Source organism: Apium graveolens, chromosome 1 (genome assembly GCF_009905375.1).
Source record: "Apium graveolens cultivar Ventura chromosome 1, ASM990537v1, whole genome shotgun sequence".
In the NCBI taxonomy this organism is placed as follows: Eukaryota; Viridiplantae; Streptophyta; class Magnoliopsida; order Apiales; family Apiaceae; genus Apium; species Apium graveolens.
Window position 1 is genome coordinate 200,245,644 of NC_133647.1, and position 25,769 is coordinate 200,271,412.

Consider the following 25,769-nt stretch of genomic DNA (forward strand, 5'->3'; position numbering starts at 1 on the left):
GAACACATTATAGTTTCGCTCTCAATATAAATAAAATAATAATCTTTTTAATATATTTTTTTCAATTTTAATATAATGATCACATTATAGTTTCACTCTCCCTAAAAAATTAGTAATACGAGCCGACCCGAAAATAATGGCTACGCCTGCTCGTCTGACTCCAATTCTTTACAACCCGACCCATCAACCCGCACCATCAGTAAGACAGTAACCATTAGAAAAAAGAGAGTTCAATTTCCCCAAAGCTCAAAACTTCACATTTCACCTCTGTTAATTATATCACCACATAAACCCTAACCTACATCAAATCTCTCTCTCTCTCTCTCTCTCTCTCTCTCTCTCTCTCTCTTTCCCCCTCCCACCCTCTCTCTCTCTCTCTCTCTCTCTCCCTCCCTCTATCTCTCTCTCCAACTTTTCACACACCAAAACACACACAAAAATAATGGTGAAGGTACGTATGAACACCGCTGACGTGGCAGCTGAGGTGAAATGTTTGCGCCGATTGATCGGAATGCGTTGCTCCAATGTCTACGATTTGTCTCCCAAGGTATATATTTTTGTATATTTGATTAAATAAATAAATTTATTTTCATTATTTCTACTTGTTTTTTCTATTTTTGTGATTTATTTAATTGATGTCATTTTAGGAGTTGTGTGTATATGAATTTGCACATGTTTAGTTTGATTAAAGTGAAAAAGGTGAGAGAGAGAGCTGTTTAGAATGTTTTGTATGTAGTTGAGTTTCGATAGTATACGTGTTAAATTGATTTGTTTAGAAGTTAATTTGATGATGTGGAAAAAGCAGAGAGATTTCTGCCCCTGTTTAAAAATTTGATGTAGATGAGTTTTGATAGTAAATGTGTCGGAATTGATTATTTTAGAAGTTAATTTGATGATGTGGCAAAAGCCAAGAGAGAATGTTTATATTTGGATTAGTTCGAAGTAAATGTGTCTAAAGGTTAGAAGGTAATTTGCTGATGTGGAAGAAGCTGAGAGAGTTTTGTTTGTGATTTGGATGTATATGTGCAGACGTACGTGTTTAAGCTTATGAATAGCAGTGGACAAACTGAATCCGGAGAGAGTGAGAAAGTTTTGTTGTTGATGGAAAGCGGTGTTAGGTTGCATACAACTGAATATGTTCGGTAAGTTCTTATATATTGCTGATTGTTATTTCATATAATTTTAGTAGATATAGATGTGGTACAATGTTTTGACGATATTTTTATGTAAGGCGTGCCTTGTGGATGTTGTTAATTGCGATATTATGTCCTTAAATGTACGGAAATTTAATTGCATGTTTTGACTAGATGGTTGTTTGTCGATATGTGGTAGAGGCTTAGATTTATTTATTTAGTTACAGGTGTATAGACATATAAAGCGGCTTGTTACTTTAATCTCTATAATGGAATGGACTTTGATTTTTGTACTTAATGAGCAGCATCGTTGGGACTTTGTGTAGTTGTATTGTATTCCATTTATGATCATTTGGCACTTCGAAGTATTTACTAGAAAGGGGCATTAAATAGCATAACTCTCAAGGTTGAGGAATAACTGATCGCATCTGGCTTCGGGTTAACATAATGTAGAAAGATCACTTTTCAAAAGAAAAAGGTTATGTAGTGAACTAGGATATACTAAATTTAATTTGTAAGAACAGCTACACCAAATCCTGAACAAGAATGAGGACTAAAGGTGTCTTGTATTGTATTCCATTTATGATCATTTGCACTTTGAAGTATTTACTAGCAAGGGGCATTAGGTCGCATAACTCTCAAGGTTTGAGGAATAATTGATGGCATCTGGCTTCACGTTAACATAATGTAGAAAGATCACCTTTCAAAAGAAAAAGGTTATGTAGGGAACTAGGATATACGTAATTTAATTTGTAAGAATCCTAAACAAGAATGAGAAGGACTAAAGGAGTCGTTGAAGTTCGCTTTGTGGTTTTTTTGTATGTAGGGACAAGAGCAATACACCTTCTGGGTACACACTTAAACTGCGGAAACACATCAGGACCAGAAGGCTCGAGGATGTGCGGCAACTTGGATATGATAGGGTATTTAGTTTTGTAAGAATCTGTAATTAGCGTGCAAGCTACATATGTAGTTACTTATGTTCTGTTTTGCCCCTGCCGTGCTCACTTCAGATAGTTCTCTTTCAATTTGGACTGGGTGCCAATGCGCATTATGTGATATTAGAGCTATATGCCCAAGGAAATATAATTCTTACTGATTCTGATTTTATGGTCATGACTCTTCTCCGATCACACAGGTTGGTGATTCTTAATCTTTATAGTAATGTTATCATTCTTTGTTTTTCTTATCTAATGTCTAACAGATTTTGAATTGTAATAAGCACTGGAATCTTAGTACATATCTCACCATTCTGTTTCCAATTATTATTAGAACCATCAGTGATAATTACATTATGTAATAGTTCTACTACTTAAGTTGAATTAGGTATACTTCTAGTTCTAGGATTGTGACTAGTACTTGTTCATTTGGTAATAAGACTGCTTTAATAAAATATTGTGTTAGGGCTTACACATAATCTTAGTGCTTGGGGCTTACACATCAAACTTAAACCAGTATTATATGATATGATTGTCTATTATCGAATTAAAACAATCTCTTTTTTTAAAATAAACTTTGATGAATCTATAGGTTTTTAGAACAAAATATGTATAGATTTTCATTCATATTTTAATTGATTAAACCCTAGACTAATGTTTTTCAGAAATAAACCTTACACTCTACACCAATTTAGCATACTAAAAACTATAGTATGTTGTATATATGTGTGTGATAGTTACATGACGTTTCAATAGTACATATTGAAGTAATATAAGTAGTTAAAGGATATTGATTTAGGCTCGGGCGGGCTGAAGGCCGCCCTTGGGCTTTACCTCTGCCTCTTTAAGTATAAATACACATATATCCCTACAATATGACTAGTGGTGCAATATGTTATACAAGCTTCACTTATACGATGCTTTGAGCCTGTTCAATCCATTGACATCCCAAAATATAGATGGGAAGCATCCTTTTATATTTCCTTCACTCCAGTCTACACAAACTTTACAGTGTTATGCTGCTCCCTAATCAAAATCTTAGATAAGCTTATATGATGTCCCCTACAGATACATGCCTTCAAACAACACATACCTGATGTTATTATTATCCGTTCTTAACGCTTTGTGTTTAATCAAATTGATGATGAGAAGTCACTAATGACAGGGATGATGACAAAGGATTGGCAATTATGTCACGACACCAATATCCATTAGACATGTGTCGAGTTTTTGAGAGAACTACAAGTGCAAAGGTACAGGATGCCCTTGCATCTAAAAGGGAACTTGAAAACAGTTTACATGAGGAAGTTACTGAAATAGGGGATACTGTTTCCGATGTACCAAAAGGAAAGCAAAACCGAAAAAATACAAAGTCTACTGATTCTAAGGCAAAAAGTGCCAGTTCCAAGCAACTAACCTTGAAGGTTGCTCTTGGGGAAGCATTGGGTTATGGGCCGGGAATATTAGAACATATTATTCTGGATGCTGATTTGGCTCCAAATTTGAAACTCACAAAGGATTTCGAACTAGACAATGCTGTTCTTCAGGCTCTGTTAAAAGCTATTGAGAAGTTTGAGGACTGGCTTGAGGACGTTATTAAAGGAGATAAAATCCCTGAAGGATACATCTTAATGCAGCGGAAAGTTTTGGGGAAGGACTCCAGTAATTCTGAAACACAAAGCTCTAATCAGGTTTTGTATTTTGCACATGCATTAATCGTTTGTTGAATGTATTATGTTCCTGTGAGTTATAAATTCTGTTGGATATCTTAAGATGTATTGTTATGTTGAAATTATTACAACCGTGTTTGTATATAATGATTCTTGTTCTGCTTACAGATCTACGATGAATTCTGCCCGTTGATGTTGAACCAGTTCAAGACAAGGGATTCTCTGAAGTTTGAGACATTTGATGCATCACTGGACGAGTTCTATAGTAAAATTGAGTCTCAAAGGTCCGAACAACAGCAGAAGGCGAAAGAGAGCTCTGCAATGCAGAAACTTAATAAAATACGCACTGATCAGGTTCACCTCTAAATTCTGTCTAGAACGATCCAATGTATTCCCAGTTTCTAGTTTTGATAGGCTGTAATCTTCATTTAATTTGGTGAGTTTAAGATCATTACTTTTGAATATAGCTTTCATTAAATATTGATGCATATCTTATATTACCCATATTGAATAATATTTCTAAATTTCAAAGTCTATGCAATGTTTAGGAAAATCGTGTACATATATTGAAAAGAGAAGTTGATAATAGTGTTAAAATGGCGGAACTGATAGAGTACAATTTAGAAGATGTTGATGCTGCTATATTAGCTGTTCGTGTTGCTCTGGCAAATGGTATGACTTGGGAAGATCTAGCTCGCATGGTGAAAGAGGAGAAAAAATCCGGGAATCCTGTGGCTGGCCTTATTGACAAGCTCTACCTTGAAAAGAATTGCATGACACTTCTTTTAAGTAATAATCTGGATGAAATGGATGATGACGAAAAGACACAACCTGCGGATAAGGTATCGTGTGAAGGTTTTTATATGAAGGTTTTTATATAGTTTGCTCTCCCCTTCAACCATATACACGATGTTAAAGACATTTGTAAAATAAATGTTCTATGTCATCTAAGCCAGTATCAGAATCACTATAATTTACATTTGAGTGTTGGAATCAAGTCAAGATGTTATACACTGTTTTTGTATTTGCTACTGCCGGGTCTTTTGGTGACAATTAGCTCTCGCTGGCTCTGTAAATTTAAATTTTAACCACAAATTCTTCGCAATTTAACCTTTTAGGTGGAAGTTGACCTGGCACTTTCAGCATATGCTAATGCACGACGCTGGTACGAAATGAAGAAAAAGCAGGAAAGCAAACAGGAAAAGACAATCTCAGCTCATGAAAAAGCCTTCAAAGCTGCTGAGAGAAAGACCCGGTTACAGCTTTCACAGGTACATGAGCCTAAGAGTGACTTACCTTCGGACTTTGTCTGCTACAGTAGTTTTTGATACATTAACAAAGTCACTTCCTGCATATTTATGATCTAATTATTTCCAAATAAGATAAAATGAAATTATGTGATCTAATAACTACCAGTCGCTAATGCAAGGGGAAGCCTTGTGGAGGTGGAAGTAGTATCTTTTCTCCCAGGTTTCATAGATTCGGATGTGAGTGTCTGCAAATAGTTTTTGTTTACATGCTTAGTGGGTTGCTCATTTCCCGAACCCAGAATGTTAATTTATTATAGACATGTATGCAAAATATGTTTGTCATGTTAATGGGCTTGCTAGAGTTTTTGATGTGCCATTTACAGTGACTTCTGTTCTTCTATTTGTTAAAATGTAGAACCTATAATTTAATAATTAAAGTTTCCGCTGTATGGCGGTTAGCTATCATTTGGAGCATTGATTTGGTAATTTCCAACAAACTGACTTTATCTTACATCATACTAGGCCGCTCCACAAATAGTAAATCAAATATAATAGAAGTAGAATAGAAGAGGAACAGAGTAAAAAAGGATTCAAAAAAAATTCAAGGTATTTAAAGTGACATATATGTAGGTTTCAAGAATCATTGTTCTTTATTACTATATCTTTTACATTTAGTAGTTATATGCTAATACAATCTTGATTAACATATATTATTCTCTTACTTCAATTCAATTCTTAAATTTGCAGGAAAAAACTGTTGCTGCAATAACACATATGCGCAAAGTTCACTGGTTTGAAAAATTTAACTGGTTTATCAGCAGTGAAAATTATTTGGTTATCAGTGGACGAGATGCTCAACAAAATGAGATGATAGTCAAGCGTTACATGTCGAAAGGAGATTTGTAAGTTACTACTGTTGGAGTTTTCTTTAACTCTAATTACGTAGATATTGTTTGTGCTATACATATGGAAATAATGTTGTGTTATATTTATTGAAGTCAACGGTATAATATCTTACTTTCAGTTGACTATTGTAAGATTATTAAATGTAATTCAAATGTATAAGTGTATATTAAAAATTAGTTGTAACTGTCAAATTTTGCATTTCAGGCATTTCGTTATCACTACTTCTCAGTTGTCATGTATAAATCTTTAATATGCATTTACATCAGTTACTATGAGCAAGTTCCATCTTCCTGATAACAGAAGTTGAATAATCTAGATTCTAGATCTCTGTAAATAATCAATTGCAAATAGTAGAAAGAAAATATTTGTTACTCTTGCTAATATTGCAAGTTTGGTGATGAATCAGGTATGTTCATGCAGAACTTCATGGAGCTTCTAGCACCATAATCAAAAACCATAAGCCGGAAAATCCTGTGCCGCCTCTTACTTTAAATCAAGCTGGATGCTTCACTGTAAGTGGGCGTGCCACTCTGCTTCTCTAGTCATTTTCAACTTTTCTATCTTTGCACAGTGAAATAATGAAACTTCATTTTGTTCTTCATCAGGTCTGCCACAGCCAGGCTTGGGACTCCAAGATTGTAACAAGTGCTTGGTGGGTTTATCCCCACCAGGTTAGTAAAACTGCTCCTACTGGAGAATATCTTACTGTTGGAAGTTTCATGATTCGGGGAAAGAAGAATTTTCTTCCTCCACACCCCCTTGTCATGGGGTTTGGGATGTTATTCCGTTTGGATGAAAGTTCTTTGGGGTCCCATTTGAATGAAAGGAGGATAAGGGGTGAAGAGGAAGGAATCAATGAAAATGAAGAACGTGAGCAATTTAAAGAACTCTCGGACTCCGAGTCCGAGGACAAAATTTTAGAAACGAAGCATGATCAACCATCTGAAACTACTCCAGAGTTAACGAGAGAAGAACCAAAACTTGAAATGTTACCTACTGTGGGTGGCCCTGGCAGTCATCCAAATTTATCTGATGTCAAATCCGTGAATAATACACAAACTTCTGTGGAAGCCAAGGCTACTTCGTATGACAAGTATACTGGATCTGAAACTTATGGAACAGCCATTAATTCTGTTACCCCACAGCTTGAGGATCTTATAGATAGAGCACTGGAGCTTGGTCCTGCTTCTGCATCTGCCAAAAATTATGGGTTCCAAGGTTCTCAAGAAGAAACTGCACGGGAAAATCTTAAAGATGGAAAAAATGCACAAAGAGAAAAGCCTTATGTCTCCAAAGCCGAGAGAAGAAAGCAGAAGAAAGGCCAGAAAAGTGATAGTGTTAATGGGTCTGTTGATCATGGGAAAAAACAGGCTGTTGAAAATAATAGCGATACAGTAAGCGAGTCTGACAAACAGAATCAATTTCCAAGGGCAGGTGGTGGTGGTGGAAAATTGAGCCGCGGGCAGAAGGGTAAACTGAAGAAGATGAAGGAAAAGTATGCTGATCAAGATGAGGAGGAAAGGAGAATTCGAATGGCCTTACTTGCTGTGAGTACTAACCTTCTCAATTTCTGCAATAATATCTATTTGTTGCTCTAGACTCTTCCATCATTTTACTCAGTTTTGCATATGCATCTTCCTGACTTCCTCGCATTCTTGTTTTAAGATCGACTAATGTTGTATGATGCTCTGGGAAATCACCGTACTGTTTCCCCCAAACATTTGTTTACGTTGCGCTGCTTCTGATATTTTTGTGAGTAGTCATATAAATTTCTATTTGACATGAACTATCTCATTTTAACAGGACATAATTTTTCTGTGTTTATGCATTTTATGCTATATGCCTATATCTATTACGAAGCTTCTGTGTTTATGCATTTTATGCATTTTATGTCTTATGCCTATATCTATAAGTAGACATGTGCATGTAAGTGATGTCGGAGCATCTCAAATACAAGCAAAATTGGAGGCTGGCAAATGTGCATATTTAATTTTTCTAGTCTATAAGTAGACATGTGCATGAACTAAGTCACCAACTCCTCTCCATATTTAATTTTTCCAGTCTGCTGGAAAAGTACAAACTAGCGTTATGGAGCCTAAGCCTCAAGAAGTGGCAGCTGTGGCAAAACCGCTTACTGGTATGTCCTATAATTACTATGTTGAAAGAAAATAAGGATGAAAAGAATCAACTATCTTGTAATAGATTAGTTTATATCATAGATTCAGATTTCGACATTTGCAATCTCACAAATCCTATCTAATCTTTTTGACGCCCTGGTTATAGGGAAATAACGTTTCTTGGCGGATAAAACGTATGACACAGTATATATTTTTTTCAAGATTCTGTCCTAAATTTGTTGGGACTTGGGAATTGCAGTCTACAAATGGTAACACCTTCAATAAGTGGTCAATTAAAGATATAATATGAAGACGGTATCTTGTGTTTTCAGGTCCTGAAGATTCGGCAAAGATATGCTATAAATGTAAGAAGGTAGGTCATCTGTCTCGTGATTGTCAAGAGCATCCGGATGAAGCTGTGCAGAGTCGTGCAGGTACTGGACCCCAGAACAATTCAACCAGCAGAGTTGATATAGGTGATAATGAGATGGATAGGATAGCCATGGAAGAAGATGATATTCACGAGATTGGTGAAGAAGAGAAAGAGAAATTGAATGATGTGGATTATTTGACCGGAAATCCATTGCCCAATGACATCCTATTGTACGCTGTACCTGTTTGTGGCCCTTATAATGCACTGCAATCATACAAATATAGAGTCAAGATAATCCCAGGCACAGCTAAGAGAGGAAAAGGTATGTTAAAACAATTGTTATAAATCCTTACAAGTATGGCATCTTCTTGTTCAGCATAATTGCCGGGTCTCTAATTATCTCAGTTAAATTAAAACATGATATATATGCCTTAATTTTTTTAACTAGAAAAGTTGACTATTGTTTATAAAATCCTGACTAGTTAGCAGCGTCCTTGAGCATTTTTGCTTTTGCAGCGCTGACATGTTTTTTTCCTTTTCCTCTCTTGTTTCCTTGTTCTCAGCTGCCAAGATGTCTATGAACTTGTTTGGTCACATGCCTGAGGCAACACAGAGAGAAAAGGAACTGATGAAAGCATGTACAGATCCTGAGCTTGTTGCTGCAATAATTGGCAACGTCAAAGTGTCTGCCACAGGCCTTAATCAGCTGAAGCAGAAAGAAAAGAAGGGAAAGAAAGCTAGCAGACAAAAGAGCTAGCAAATGCACAAGTCTGGAAAGGTTTCAAGTTAAAAAGATGCCCCAAGAGTTCTTTAGTAATTATTAAGTTAATCCTTGCTGATCATATACCTTAAGGCTGCGGTCTATACTTGTTCCAGTGTCTGAAGGTGTCAAATTGTGAACCGAAAATTTTGCGAAGTTTATCACAACTTGAGCAGCCTACCATTAGCTCTTTTTAAATCAGTTATAAATAGGGAAAAAAATTGTAGAAAAAGGAACTTTTGAAATGTGAAATTCAGCTGATGACCATGTAACAGAGATTGTACATTTGATAGATCTGTACTGAGAAGGAAAGATAAATGAGACAATTATGTTTTGTATGCTTTGGGGTTTATGTTCCACAACAGTCTTCACTGCACAGTTTTTATCAGTTCTTTTTGGTTCCATCTCACATGTGGTCTTGCTCTTTCCTTCTGCTGTGAAAATGATTTTATGCAAAAACTTAAGCACACAAGCATCAACTGCATGTTCTACTCTTTTAGAGATCATGCACAAAACTGTTTTCCAATTTAAATTTTGTATTGGTTTATTGATCTGCCACGATGCCACCTTTGTTTGCTTAAACAGCTGCAACAGCTCACCAAAAGTTGACCAAATTTAAATAGGGCTATTTCTAATATTTTGACGATCTCTGATCAACAGCTTACATGATATTGCACAATCAAATCCTCATGTGATTGGATGAAAACCGAAGGTCTGGTTGATCTATACTTTTTGTTATAATATGCCCATAATTTCTTTTTGTTAAAGTCCTCGATTATAAAGTACTAATATATAATCCCTGCCGTGCGATATACAATCATTTTTATTATTATAAATTATAATTTTAATAATATGTTACTTGTATTATTGGATTTTATATCACTTGAATAATAATATTTAATATTATGTATAACGGTTTTCATCAATTTAATCTGACGGTTCTAAATTGAGTGACCAGAGAGAAACAAACAAACTTTTAATATTTCATTTTTAATATAATAATATAAATTCATATCGATATGGTAACATTAATGCCCTTCATCTCCAAAAAGAGTATCCACTTTGATATTTCATAAATAACCAAATGTGGTTATTTCTAATAAAATTAAGTTTTCTAATTCATTTTCATATATCTACTTGCATCAAAAATATTTGATTAGTTTTTTACTCTGTTTTCCCAAATATTGTAACACTAATTAAACAATTAAAATTATAAAACCAAACAATATCAAGAGCTAGACTGAACGCCAAGAGAAAGAAGAGAAATGGGAGAAATAAAGCACATACTGCTAGCAAAATTTACAGATGAAACAACCCCTCAAGAAATAGAGAATCTCATCAAGGGTTATGCTAATCTCGTCTCTCTCGTTCCCTCCATGAAATCTTTTCACTGGTATATTTAAATTACTCCCCCTCCTCTCTATTCTCTATGCAAATTTCATATTTATATATGTGCTTATGTTTGATTTTTATTTCAAATATGAGTTTATTTTGTATCAATGTCATTGACTTATGATAAATATATGTACTTATTAATATGCAGAAATTGATAAACCCCACTTGATATGATGCACATTTCCTCAAAATTTAGGACATACTCCCTTCGTCCCAAGTTAGTTGTCCACTTTGATCTTTAGGCGTATTTTAAGGTGCCTGACGTATACCTCCTTCGATTATTTTTTAAATTTTCTTTTTGTGAATAGAAATTTAGATCTTATACTTTTATTCACAAAAAGAAAATTTGAAAAATAATTAACGGAGATACGCTGTTAGTGCACCAAAAATAGTTAAACTGGACAAGTAAATTGGGATGGAGGGATTCAAATTTAGGAATTTTACTTGATCTTGACTGATCTGATAGACTGATACTGGTACTGGTGGTAGTAGCAATGTGATCTGATGCCTATCGAGGTCTGTTTGACTTGTCTCCGAAAATTTTCTCAAACACAAAAATTAATGAGTAGAAAGTAATTTGTCACCCAGTTTCGATAGTTCATTATCAATGTATGACTATGACACTAAAATTCTTGCTTTCTTTTAACATAATTTTTATGTGTAATGTAATTCAGCTTGGGCAATTTGTATGAATTGCTATGTCGGTAAAGGCGCACTAGTTTTAGTTAAATTGATATTTATCTGAAAGTTGGTTGTTGAGTATGCTGTAAACAGTATGCACTCAGACCTCATGTATGATCTTTCGAGTTTTTGCAATAAGCTTAGTAACATGGCTAATAAAAAAGAAGAACTGAAATAGTTTTCAGGGTCGTCTGATGTGGAATCAGCGGCTCTTTCCAACATCTTAGTTTTTATAAAGAAACGATAAAGAGGGGTTTCTTGTGATGTTCAGTACTTGTCCTTGAGTATACTGATTAAACATGGACTAATTTAATTACACATCACAATAGTTCAGAGGTTGGAGTCAAGATCAATTTCAATCTGATTCTCTTGTTGAAGCAACTAGAGAGATATATTGTCAACATGTTATCGGTTGAAATCAGGTTGTACAACTAAATTAAGCATCTCTATATGTGAAAGACAAATAGTAGCAATCGTGAATGTGTTCTCTTTAAGTTGGGAGGCTGTCCAGGTTATTACAACTTCCAAGTTTACTGTGAATATCTGCTTTGAACAACACTGATAAGTTCTAGGGTTTATTTTTCGTATATATCACAACTAGGTGCATCTGAAATGATGCATAAATTAGAGTGCTGTATCCATTTATGCGGTTGTACAGCTGTAATAGAGTATCTGCAAAAGTAGTTGCAGCTTATTATTAAGCAATGATTTTGCAATTAGGAAACCATCCCCATGGAGGGGTGATTATACTGGCCTTGATCAAAAGTTCAAAACGTCTCATCTATATTTATAGAAGCAAGGTAATGGAATCTGTATTTTTATGTTGTAGGGGCAAGGATGTGAGCAAGGAGAACTTGCATCAAGGTTTTACCCATGTGTTTGAGTCGACCTTTGATAGCACAGAAGGTATTGCAGAATATGTAGCTCATCCTGACCATGTTGAGTTCTCAAATATTTTACTTCCTAAACTAGAGAAAGTGATCGTTGTTGATTACAAACCCACTGCTGTTCATCTCTGAGCTGAATGGAGGGTGCTATCTGTTGTCTTACAAGTTCTGTTCATCTGATATGTGTCTGAATCAGAATGTTACTATATGCACTTTGTCAAAACTTGTTATCTTTGAACTTGGATTCTCGAGGAATCTAGTATGAAATATAACGGTTTTTCTGTGGTGTGCCCATGGGCACACAATAAGCACAAACTTCTACAATTTTGGCTTGTTTTGATTGGCCAACAATTCTTAATAATGGTGGACCCCTGCATTTACAACAACTCCACCAATCAAAACACTCCAAACTTTATAAGTTTTGGTGCTTAGCATGTGCTCATGGGCACACACTAGACAAACCCAAAATATAATAGTTCAATTAAAAGAGTCTCGGTTACATAATCTTAAAATCTTGGAATCTAGCAAGTCTTTCTGTACTCTAATTAGTAATTACATACCGGTCTCTTTGAGCACACTTGGGCCAAAAGCCAACAGGTTTCTTGTAGACAAAATTCAGCTGTATTTAGTTTTTTTTTTGATAAATAGATGCAAAAAGAACACTGGAAATTCAACTGCTAAAAATGCAATGATGGAATGGCTGTAATGATAGACTGTAATGATGGATACAAAAAATGTATACTAATATTATGCACGTAATATCACTATTTACAACAATATTTCATAAATAGGGCTGCGCGGTCAAGAATAGAATTTTAGAATTGTTATTGTGAAGCAGTACAGCCTAAATTTTATAATTTAAATAATAAATTGTTATTATAAAATCCTTATCTAAATTGTTTATGTGTAATCTATGTGGCATCTAGGTGATCTAGGTGGTAATTTAAAAATTATGTAAAATTTTAAGCACTCTAATTATAGTTACCCACAAAAAATAGAGATAAGTTATGACACATGTCAAATTTTGATTTAGGGTTTATATTTGTACATGTCCCATATTAATAATAATATGATATTATTATTAAAAAAGTTACCATTTATACATGACACATCATTATTTAAGAAAAAATTGAAGAAAAAATTTGGGGTCCCTCGCATTTCTTTTCTTGAATTATCATATTTTAGCTAATAGTTCTTTTAATTAACATTGGAGATTCTCTTAGGATCTAATTTTCTGCTAGTAGTGTACTCTTAAAAATATTTTCAAAATATAATATATAAATTCAATATTTTACTTGTGCAATTTTGTTGCATAATTCTACTTCATATCACAAATAGAATCTAAATAAATAGCACATTAATATCGCATAATAAAACGAATTCTGCATCATAATGTTATGTTACTACAGAACCCCATGCTACAAATTAGGAATAACTTTTAAATAGACTATTATGAGAATTTCCTATGCTACAAATTAGAAATAACTTTTAAATGGAATAATATGAGAATTTTTTTGTAGAAGCCTAAGTTTTGAAAAACACTATGAATTTAATTATTAAAATATTTCATAATTACAATAAAAATATAAAATTACGATATAAGACAAGGTTACAAAATTTTAAATAACTTAATTAAAATCAATCTTTGGAGTTATTACATTGAGGGTTCCACAAGAAATATGTCATAAGAGCCCCTCCTCCAATGTAACACTATAATGTTAAGTTTTGGTATAAGATCACCAAATAAATAAATACTATGAAACCAAATTTGGTGTCAAAAATATATTTGATATAATTTTTACATCAAATTTGGTGTAATTCGTAATATCTACTATGTCATTTTCTTGCCTTTATTAACAAAAATAATTATTTTCCTATCGCATCCCATTTATATCAAGTTACTTATTTTTTGGAAAAGTAAGAATATCATATTTTTATTTAGATATTTAGCATAAGATATAGTATAAATTGATTGGAGTTATTAAATAAATAGTATAACTTTGACACAGTGTTCTAAAAATCCCCGATCAATCCTTAAAAAATATTTGACCGATCTATTTTTTCAAATCCAGTTAATATTTATAAATTATTTTTTGAATTATATATTTCATAATAAATAAGGTAAATATATTAAATATTAATAAAATATTTAAATATATCCAATTAATCCCTCCGATTAATCCCCGATTTGCCGATTAATCTCTAATCGGTACATAAACTGATTAGTACCGATTACCGATTTTTACAACCTTGCTTGTAGTGTCAAAATTACAATATTTTTAGTATTATACACCGGAGATGGTCTAAATGATCATATGTGGTTACTTTAAATTCAATTAAGTTTTCCTGTAAATCTTTTTTTTTTATTTATATATTTACATAAACAAATATTTGATTATTCCTTTCCTTTCTGTTATGCCCGCTTTCGGCCATGGGCCCTAAACAGGTCCCTATAGGTGCATTGAGAAGCTGGACTCTCGTGTGTGGGCTAGAACCATGGATTAATAAGACTTGGGCTAGCACATGTGAGCTGGGCTCGTGACATGCGAGTTGGGCTCGTGACATACGAGCTGGGCTCACGTGACCACATGCGGGTTGGGCTCACGTGACCACATGCGAGCTGGGCTCATGACAAGTGAGCTGGGCTCACACATGCGAGTTGGGCTCACATTTGCCATCTGGGCTCTCATATGCGAGGTGGGCTTAGGTGTCCACATGCGAGGTGGGCTCAGATGACTTCACGCGAGCTGGGCTCAGATGATAGCACGCAAGGTGGGCTCAGATGACTTCACGCGGGCTGGGCTCGGTTTCCCACACGCGAGCTGGGTTCGGTTGCCCACACGCGGGCTGGGCTCAGGTGCCCACACGCGGGCTGGGTCCATGAGCCCACATCTTATGAAATCAAAGTTAACATTGTATTTATTGGTTAAAAAGGAAGGCGGTGCGGGCCGAGGCCGCCAGGCCGGCCCGCATTAGAGGACTTTGTGTTCGACATGGAAAGTGGCTTATAGATGACTGAGTTGCTCGTAAATTTCGGGGCCGACACGGGTTATTGCTATAATTATGGGAAGAAATACGGAGATGCCGTGAGATTATAGGAAGCGTGTGGAGTCGGTCGAGATTTACGTGACTAATTGGCTGAAGGCCTGACTTTATCGTAGGCTTGGGCTGCACGGGTTGGAGAACCCTAACCCTAGCCCACGTGACTTGTTCCCAAAGAACTACGTGAGGTTTGATCCCTATAAATAGGGTACGTAGGCACTTGTATGAGACATGAGTCGACACTTGACAGAGAATAACAAACCCTATTCTTTCTTAAGGAGTCCACATACAAGCTCAGCCACCACCAAACAACCTTCCTCCGCCCTCAAACACCGTCCTTGATCTTTGTTCCGCCCATTAACCTCCACAACATTGTTATACGAAATTCTCCCTATAACATTTGGCGCTAGAAGGAGGGGCCTCGTTCATCTTAGGGAGAAAGATGACCAAAGAAAGCAAGCAAGCGGCGACACCAGGGAGCGGAGGCAAGAAGGACCCTACTTTCGAACACACGCCCCCAGAGAATCAGGCGCCACCTCCACCAATTGCAACCGTGGACGGGCAGGCTGTGATGACGTATCTCGAAGGGCTGGCCGATCAGATGAATCAGATCAACGCCCGAATGTCAAAGGTAGAAAGAAGCTCGGTCCGGAACGCCAAGCGTTAGGCGCGCCGCCTCAAGGTCTCACAGCGTAGCTGGAAGGGCAAAGGCCCTCAGAAGAAGCTGATCCACGATTTTGATGACGTGGCAACCGAGACCAAGCAGAAGAAAGAAACATCACGCGAAAAGGAAGATATACCCCGAGGCCATGATGAGCGGGGCAGCCAGATCTCTACGAGATCGGGGCCGAAGCCAGCTTCATCTGAGGCAAGGTCAACTAGCGTGCTAGACCGAGTGGGTAAAAAACTAAGCGAGCATGACCTCAGGCTCAAATTGGAGAATTGTAAGAAGGAGAGAGAAGAGAAAGAGCCCGTGGATCAGAGAGGCTCGAAAAGGGAACGGGCAACGACCCCTCCGGAAAGACGTCAACACACCTCACCCAGGAGGGAGGAGCGACGTAGACGCAGAGACAATCGTGAAGAGGAGTCGCAGGCGCGAGCTGGAGGAGGGGGACGCCGCGAACGACCTCAGGGCTCACACCATTCGAGTAATGCGGGTGGTGACAGAGAAGGAGAAGTTGTTAGAGTAAGGGACCTGAGAAGGATCTTAGATGAGATGGAGCGAGAGAAGAGAGGGCCCCCTGCCTCGGCTGCCCCCTCTCCGTTTACGGCTGCTATCCGATCATCCCCCCTACCTCGGGTGTTTAGGCACAACCCCGACCTTCTATTCAACGGCGAAGCCGACCCGGCGGAGTACCTTATTCAATTTAACACTGAGATGGAAGTCTATCAGGTGCCGGAGATGACCCGCTGCAGACTCTTCGCGGCATCACTCAGAGGTAGTGCCCAACAATGGTTCTCCAAGTTGGGACCGGCTAGCATAAGAACGTGGAGACAATTGGAGGACTTGTTCGTCAGACAATTTCAGTCGACCCTCCACTATTCGCCTCCTGTGGCCACGTTAGCCAACATCAAGCAAAGGGAGGGGGAGCCCTTGGCAGAATACTTTCGTCGGTTCAACGCCGAGGTCCCCAAGGTGAGAGGAGCCAGTGAGGAGACCATCAAAAATTTCTTGATAGCAGGGCTGAAAGAAGGATCGAAATTTTGGAAGAGCCTCCAAGCGAGTGAGCCGAGGACCTTGGCCGAGTTCTATGAGCAAGCTGAACCCTTCAAGAGGGTAGAGAAATCGATGAGAGAGCTGAAAATCAGCGAAAGCTATCGAGACAAGAGGGACCGATCCTCAAGCCCTGACGAAAGGAGGAAGACGTATCGGCGTAGTTCGAGCTCGAAAAAGTCTGCCCGTGGCAAAGAGACCACTGAAGATTCGGGAAGGCCTTATACAAGCAAATGGCAGACACACACCCCTCTGGTAGCCTCTATCGACCACATATATGCTATATATGTAGGGAAGGGGGTATTCAGGAAGGCAACTCCTCTCACAGACTACAATAAAAGAGATACTTCGAAGTATTGTGCATACCATGAGGCCACCGGACACGATACAACTGATTGTAGACAACTAAAGGATGAGATCGAGACTTTGATTAGACAAGGGAAGCTTACGGAGTGGGTTGTCAAGGAGGTTCGAAGACACAGGACGGATTATCATACCGTCCCTCCTCCACCCCCAGAAGACAAAAGAAAGGGTCCCTCGGGCTGGTAGTATTCATATTATTCTAGGCGGGTCTCACATTGGTGGAGACAGCCGGAAGGCAATGGACAGATATGCCCGGGAAGCAAAGGACAAGCCGCTCACCAACGTCAATCATCTAAGCCAAAGGCCCCCGGAGCTCTTTGAAAGGGAGGCCGATGATATCGTGTTTAAGGAGAACGATGCAAAATGGGTGCATTACCCTCATACCGATGCCCTAGTCATAAAAATGAAGATTGGGACGGTGAATGTTCACCGAGCAATGGTGGACACCGGGAGCTCGGCTGATGTTTTGACTTATGATGCCTACAAAAAACTGGGATTATTGGATAGAGAATTAACCTCAACAGGTGGGCACCTGTACGGGTTCACGGGAAACTCGATCGGAGTGAAAGGGACAATTCGGCTCCCGGTGACCATAGGAGAGGAGCCTCATGTGGCCACCCAGATCGCTATGTTTACAGTTGTAGACCAGCCTTGTGCCTACAATGTTATAGTGGGCAGACCCCTTATGAGGGCGATGAGGATGGTGACCTCGATCCATCATATGACGATAAAATTCCCAACCCCCACGGGGGTAGGCATCTTGAAGAGCTGTCAATACGAATCCAGGGTCTGCTACAACCAGGCACTCAAGGCGGCTGAGTCAAGAAATGCCTCAAGGGAGATAGCTGAAGCAGGTGAGTGCGACGTCCCCATGGAAGAGGCAGAGGGCAGGAAAAGAATACGTCCTGAGGGCCACGAGACTTGTAATTTGATTTCAATTGAGGAGTTGCCCGAGAACTACTTCGAGCACATGGGAATTCATGTGGAACCACGCCCAGGGGCCTTACTAATGGAAGCCTCTCAGCCCATCATGTTGATACAAGAGGGGATTGTAGAGGAAGCAAGTGATGAAGAAGAGAGCCCAGAACAAATCGCTGCAAGACTTAGGAGAGGGAAGTGGGCACACAAAGAAACAACAATCACTATGGACCCACCCGACGGAATCACTCGAACTGTAACTGCAACCTCTGAACGCTTGATAAATCCGGCCCAAGCTCACCAGACCGAGCTCAAGGATGCGGAAGGTTTGGCAATCATGGAAATGGAAAAAACTAGCGAGGCTCGAGCAGATTTAGACCCGAGAATGCCCCCAATGGTCGAGAGGGCCGGGGCCGCAGAGGACACAATCCCGATCTTGGTAGACCCAAATGATCCCTCCAAGGTACTCAGAATAGGCTCTAACCTAAGTCCTGACTTGAGAGAGGATCTAGCCCACTTCCTAAGGGAGAATTTGGATGTCTTTGCATGGTCACACTCCGATATGATAGGGATTGACCCAAATGTCATGTGCCACCGGCTCAACTTGGACCCGAAAAAGAAGGGGGTTAGGCAAAAGAGACGGCCGATTAGTGGAGAGAGGGCAGAGGCCCTCAGAGAAGAAGTGGATAGATTAATGGAGGCAGGACTTGTGAGAGAAGCCTTCTACCCCGTGTGGCTGGTCAACCCCGTGCTTGTCAAGAAGCCCAATGGCAAGTGGAGGACATGTGTAGACTTCACCGACCTGAACAAAGCTTGCCCGAAGGACAACTTTCCTCTACCCCGAATCGACCAGCTGGTTGATTCCACGGCTGGGCACGCATTGCTTAGTTTTATGGATGCTTATTCGGGATATAACCAAATCCCCATGTATGGGCCAGATCAGGAGCACACCTCCTTTATTACTGATCGGGGCCTTTACTGTTATATCGGGATGCCCTTCGGGCTCCTTAATGCGGGGGCAACCTATCAGAGGCTGGTGAATAAGATGTTCAAACATCAATTGGGGAAGACTATGGAGGCCTATGTAGACGACATGCTGGTGAAATCGAAAGAAGCGAGGGATCATGTCCGCCACCTAGCAGAAATGTTCCAGATCCTAAGGGAGTACAGAATGAAGCTCAACCCCCAGAAATGTGTGTTTGGGATTGAATCAGGGAAGTTTTTGGGATTTATTGTCAACCGTAGAGGCATTGAGGCCAACCTAACCAAGATACAAGCCCTACTCGAGATGAGATCCCCTCGACGGGTGAAGGATGTTCAAAGCTTAACGGGACGAGTGGCTGCCTTGAACCGCTTCGTCTCAAAATCCTCCGATAAATGCCAAGAGTTCTTCAAAGCAATCAAAGGAGTGGGGAGGAACTTTAAGTGGGCCGAAGAATGTGAGGAAGCCTTTCAGAACATAAAGAAGCATCTCAGTAGCCCTCCAATGTTGTCCAACCCAAAGGCAGGAGAAACTTTGATCCTATACTTGGCCGTCTCTGACTTTGCAATAAGTGCAGTATTAGTCCGAGAGGAGGATGGTGTCCAGCTCCCGGTATATTATGTGAGTAAAAGGCTAGCCTATGCCGAGACTCGATGCACAAGCCTCGAAAAGCTAGCGTATGCTCTGATTCTGGCCTCCCGAAAACTCAGGCCCTATTTTCAGGCACATAAGATAGAAGTGCGAACCTCCTACCCCCTCAGACAAGTGATGCATAGACCAGAGTCTTCTGGTCGAATGTTGAAGTGGACGGTTGAGCTCGGCCAATTCGAGGTGGATTATAAGCCAAGGACTGCGATCAAAGGTCAAGCCTTGGCTGATTTTGTGCTAGAATTTCCCCCACATCAAGAAGTGGAGCCGGGAGCCCTTGTTGTTATACCTAGCACAAAAGAAGTTGGACTGGAGAGATAAAATAGTGCCCCATGGTGGAGCCTATTTGTGGATGGCGCCTCTAACGGTGATGGAGCAGGAGCTGGAATCGAGCTAATCAGCCCAGAGGCGCACAAGATCAGACGTGCGACCCATCTGGCCTTTCATGCAACCAACAATGATGCTGAGTATGAGGCCCTGATCAACGGTCTCAAGCTAGCTCTGGAAATGAAGGTCGAGAATTTGAGTGTGTTTAGTGACTCCATGATTATGGTCTATCAGATAAACGGGGGGTATCAAGTTAAGGGGCCGAGAACAGAGCTTTACCTGAAGTGCGCACAGAGGATAATCGCAAGATTCAACGACGTGAGGCTGGAACTAATCCCGCGTGGGCAGAATGAAGGCGCGGACGAGCTAGCTAAGCTCGGCTCACGCCGCGAGAGCACTTTGCTAGGGACCGTGCCCCTTGATATACAGAGGCAACCTAGTGTGCCTGAGCACGAGGTGGGCAGCCTCAGTAATGAGCTCGGCCCCACGTGGCAATCACTCGGGGGGTAGCTCTCTAGCTCAGAAAATCCTCCGTCAAGGCTACTACTGGCCAACGCTGAAAAAAGACGCCTTTGAATTCTCCCGAGCTTGTGATAAGTGTCAGCGATATGCCAATTATTACAACCACCTCGTGACCTCTCTCACATCCCTCATGAGCCCCTGGCCCTTCTCCATGTGGGGAATTGATCTGATTGGGGAACTCCCGAAGGCCAGGGGAGGCGTCAAGTATGCGGTGGTTGCGGTAGACTATTTCACTAAGTGGGCAGAGGCCGAGCCCCTAGCCACTATCACAGCGAAAAAGCTCAGGGAGTTTGTATACAGGGCTATTGTATGTCGCTATGGCATCCCTTACAAGCTGATATCTGACAATGGGAAATAATTTGATAGCAAGGAGATGCGAGAGTTTTGTGAGCAGCTGGGGATTCAGAAGAGCTTTAGCGCAGTCTGCCACCCCCAGAGTAACGGGCAGACAGAGGCTGTTAATAAAATCATTAAGCATACATTAAAGGCAAAGCTTGAAGAGAAGAAAGGAGCATGTCCAGAAGAGCTCGCCCAGGTCCTATGGTCTTACAACACTACACCCCGAACCACAACTGGAGAGACCCCTTTTTCTCTGGTGTATGGGTGTGAAGCTATGGTGCCCGTTGAAGTGGGAGCAGGATCTTTTCGAAGGGACAACTATGACTCAGAGGCAAACGAGGTCAATCATCGGCTCTATTTGGATATGATCGAAGAAACTCGAGAAGAGGCTCAGATCAGGATAGCGGCATATCAGCAGAGGACAGCTAGGCATTACAACAGTAAGGTTCAAGCCCGAACTTTCAAGGTGGGAGATTTGGTTCTGTGCCGGGTCATGCCAAATACCAAGGTGGTGAGTCACGGAGTCTTTGGAGCGAGTTGGGAAGGCCCCTACAAGATAAAGTCAGTGCTCTGGGAGGGAACCTACCACCTCAATGATATGCAAGGCAAGTTGATCCCAAGAGCCTGGAACGCGGAACACCTTCGCAAGTATTATCAGTAATATTATTCTTTCCAGACTTAGTATTATCTTAAAATATTCCTAAGTCTCGGGGGGTAGTGCCATATAGGTGCCTCCCTGAGACCACAAGCATGTACTCTTTTCACTTCCCATTATCTATGAATAAACGATTGATCTCTATTTGCGCACTTGATATTTTAACTTCTGTTAATAGATTAAATACCCAGCAGGGGACCCCATCCTTGGGAACCCATGCGAGGACAGAACAGTTGTTTTATTAACATGTTAAAACAAGCCGGACCTCGGCCCGCTTGACGCCAAGAACATGAAACGAGCCGGGCCACGGCCCGCTTAGACAAATATGAACACATAGTAGATAAAAGATGAGGATAAAGAGGTATAGGCCCGCGATGCGAGCTCATACCCTGACCCTCAAGACCACAAATGCGACCCAGGAGGCCCAGCCCTCCATCAAACATACTCAAAGTCGCATGATGCGAGGAGAAGACACATGCGAGCTCCTAGGCCGGCTCGCTAGTGCTAGCACACCTACAACACCTGCGAGTTGATGTGAGCTTGTTCCACTTGGCATTCTCTCTCAATGGTTGTTTGATTGAACAAATGACACGAGCTGGTTATTTGGGCTCGCAGTGAAGGGTTAACGCTCGCCATAAGCGGCCAGAGTTATGATTACTTTTGGTCAGTAGAGGCATGGTAAGAAAACACAAAAAATAAAGAAAGCCAGCTGGCACCGTAAAGACATACGCGGGCACAAAAGACTTGACATTTTATACAAACAAAAGTTAAATAAGTTATGCCCCGAGGCAGAATATTTCAAATACAAGCGCGAGGCGAGAGGGGTGCTCGCTTACCCAGTCAAAAGTCTAGTTCTAATTAAAATTACATCAAGGGTTATCAGCCTCTGCTCCCTCACGATTTTCACCAACGACCTGTGCCTTCTCGGCCGCGAGCCGAGCCTCCTCAGCAATTTGGGCATCTCTCTCCATCTCTAGCTTCAACTTGTCAGCATGCCTCGCTGTGCTCACACCCAGAGCCGCCCAATCGAAGTCAGGAACCTTCTTCATAAAGACTTTCATAAAATTCCTGGCCCCCAGATTCCTAGCATCAGCGAGGGCAGCCTCACGGCCCTCGGTCAGGGCAGAGACTGATCCCTCCAGCTCGAGCACCTTCTCCTCAAGGGCATCCTTCTCCTTCTTCCATGCCTCAGCAGCCAGGTCATGAGCCTCCTTCTGCTCCCTTAGGGCCTTGTCGTGAGCAGCATTCAGGTTAACTATCTTCTGATTATAGTTGTTCACCAGCGCAACTTTCTCTTGCCCGTGCTCAGCGACCTTACTCTGAAGGGACTTGACTTTAGCCTCGAGCTTTGTGTTGGTCTGGCTGAGGGCTCGCATCTCTCGAGCCTTAGATAACTGACGATAGTATACTTCGGCCGCGGCTCGGGAGAGTGCATCCTGGTTAACCTCGAGAGCAGAGGAAGACCAATCCTTTAAATCCTGCTCACTGATGTGACCTTGAGCGAGCCGGCCGAATGTGGTCGCAACCATATTGGCAGAAGAAGAGGAGGGAAGAGGAGCATCAGAGGGAGCAGCTTTCTTTGGCTCAGGCTCGCCGGTTTTTCCTTCTTTGTGACCTCTATGCCTCTTTATTCGAGGAGAGGGCCCTGAATCCTTGAGGTGCTCAGAGAGAGTAGTCATGCGGGCTGGAGGATTGGCCTGAGAGCGAGCCCTTGTGCTCGCAGCTGCGGGCTGAACTGGGCCCGAGGCCGCAGCCTGCTCAGCCTCTTCCATGAAGGGGATAGGGGAGATGGCCATTTCTGAAAAAGAAAACAACAAAGCAATAGATTAGTCACAGCAAGATGGAATGGAAAGAAGTAATGCGAGCAGGTGAAAAATACGGAGAATTAAAAGTGTGATGTGAAATGAGATGCATGCAGGAAAAGTGAGCACGCGAGCACACGAGCTCGCGCATGCGAGCAGCCAGGCCCGGACGTGCGGGCCCGATATTCTTACCCTTTCTGGCTCTCTTCCTAGATTTCTTCTAAGGAGTCAGCCTCACTCCTTCCTTCAAAAACCCACATGCGACCAGATTTGAGGTCGTTATGAGTTTTCGGATGTCCCGGTCCGCCTTAGGAAGATTTAGAAGACTGTCCGCGTTTATCTTTTCTTGTCCCACAAGGACAGTACGAGGCGGGGTGGCTGGAGATAAAAGAAATTCTTGTTAAAAGGAAAGAGCTATGGTAGAAGAGACGAGAGCGGGCAGGGAAAACTTACATGGATTATAATAAAAATGAGTCTGGACTCGAGGCACCTCGTGGATATAGAAGTAAGGGCTCTTCCACTTCCCTGAGTTGCTCGGCCCGTTGTGGATGAGGTTCTTCTTGTTGAAGCACGGCCAAATAGAGAAGTAGAAATACCCAAAGTCGTTAGGAGAATGCTTCAAATGGAGGAAGTAACCCAGCTGTCTCACGGTTAGAGAAGGGTGCCCGCATTTGTGGTACATGATGTACAGTGCGAGCGCGGCCCGGTATCCGTTTGGATTGATCTGAAGGGGTGCGAGCTGGAAATACTCGCAAACATCTTTAATGAAGGGATGAAGAGGAGAGGAGATTCCCAGCCTTAATAGGAAAGTGGACAAGACCATTCGAGGCACCCTGCCTCCATTCTCCAAGTGATTGAATCTGTAGCATCTCATATGAGGTAGGGGCAAGACAATATGGCCCTCGAACTGAAACTGCTCAATGTGCTCGGCCAGATGTTTCTGAGTCAGTGAGGTAGGCAGGTCGCGGCAAGCGAGCACCTTAACCTCCTCGTTTGCAGTTGAGCTCTCCTCCCCATCAGGAATGATCTGCCTTTTGAAAACAATTTCACCCTCGAGCTCGGGCTGAGCAGGAGGCACATAAGGCTCAGGAGAGGCCGCCGGGATGTAGTTATAATTACAAATCTTATACTGACTTGTAACATCTGCCACCTCCTCGCTCTGAAGAGAGTCATAGGACCAGTGCGAGCCGTCCTCTTCACCCTCGAGCCCCAAGATGGGGTATTCAGCAGCTATGGGCTCTTTTCCTTTCTTCCTGGTATCATAGTATGCACTCCCCAAGTCACTGTCAGTAGATTCTGAGTCGAGATGAATGGGGTCGAGGCTGTTAGCTGCAGCTTGCCTCAGGCGGGCTGCCCTCTCTCCAGTCATTTCTCGTAATATCTCCTCAGCTCGTTCTTTATCCAAGGGAGCAGGCTCTCGGTTTAGCAGCTCTTCTACCCCAAGGGAGGCTGGAATATGAGAGAGGTCCACGGGCCTATTTCTCCAATCATATATATTCTTCTCCCTGGTGAAATCCTCAGGGTTCGGGTCGAGGTGAATATCAAGCGAGCCGGATCCAGCTGCTCGCATCGAGTTCTCAACTCTGGAAATATTCAAAGCCCCTTGAGGGGTGATAGCTGAGCCAGGAGAGATGGGTTGGCTAAGACGACCAGAAAGAGAAGTCAGCTCGCGTTGGAAGTCCTTTGAGCCTCGCTGCTCAGGAGGATATTGGTTTAATGGAGATGGAGTAGCTGAAGAGCAAGCCGAGCTAGCAGAGGTGCGAGCCGGGCTCGAGGAAGAGCGAGAGGATCCATAGGAGCGGGCTGAAGACGCACTCGATATCTGTAAAAGATGGTGAAAATTAGTGTGTGGCCCTAAAAAGAAAAAAAACAAAAAACAAGTATGGGATCGCACCTAAGTGTCCTCACATCTCACACGGGATCGCACCAAAGTGTCTAAAGGAGCGAAAGGACTCGCATCGCGCGTTGTGGTTGTGTGTGAACTTGCATCGAACAGGTGGTGTGTGCTCGCATGGTGTACGTGAATAAACATGAATAAAAAACGGGCTCGAATCGAAGAGTATCTGTAGGAGAGGTGTATGAAGATCCTGATGAATCTGGTCCCGGAGAATATCGCCGCCGGTAGACGGTTCTTGTTGAGATGATAATCTTCGCCGTGGTAGATCCTTGAGCAAATTGAGCAGCAATTCATGAAGTGTTTTTGGAAATGTGAGAAATGAATTCAAATCTCACATATTTATAAGGGATAGGAGAGAGAAAGGGTAGGTGACGCGTGTTACCATCTTAGATGACGACACGGATCCCCACGCCAGCTGTCCAACGACTGTCAAAATGAATGCTAAAATGA

The 25,769-nt window shown here is 41.2% G+C and overlaps 2 protein-coding genes across 2 annotated transcripts; both read left to right on the top strand.

Annotated features, from left to right (window-relative positions):
- Positions 1-237: 237 nt before the first annotated feature.
- LOC141678332 (uncharacterized) lies at positions 238-9,485 on the top strand. Its single transcript, XM_074484625.1, has 14 exons — positions 238-547; positions 1,030-1,142; positions 1,960-2,056; positions 2,147-2,271; positions 3,237-3,762; positions 3,910-4,095; positions 4,290-4,583; positions 4,860-5,012; positions 5,739-5,893; positions 6,304-6,409; positions 6,503-7,444; positions 7,959-8,034; positions 8,347-8,709; positions 8,951-9,485. Exons 1-14 carry the CDS (start codon positions 443-445, stop codon positions 9,142-9,144), a joined length of 3,435 nt encoding a protein of 1,144 aa, XP_074340726.1. The 5' UTR covers positions 238-442; the 3' UTR covers positions 9,145-9,485.
- Positions 9,486-10,365: 880 nt separating this feature from the next.
- On the top strand, positions 10,366-12,633 carry LOC141724223 (stress-response A/B barrel domain-containing protein HS1-like). The gene is made up of 2 exons (XM_074526280.1): positions 10,366-10,540; positions 12,053-12,633. The coding sequence occupies exons 1-2, from the start codon at positions 10,413-10,415 to the stop codon at positions 12,240-12,242; spliced, it is 318 nt and encodes a 105-aa protein (XP_074382381.1). The 5' UTR covers positions 10,366-10,412; the 3' UTR covers positions 12,243-12,633.
- The last annotated feature ends 13,136 nt before the right edge of the window (positions 12,634-25,769 follow it).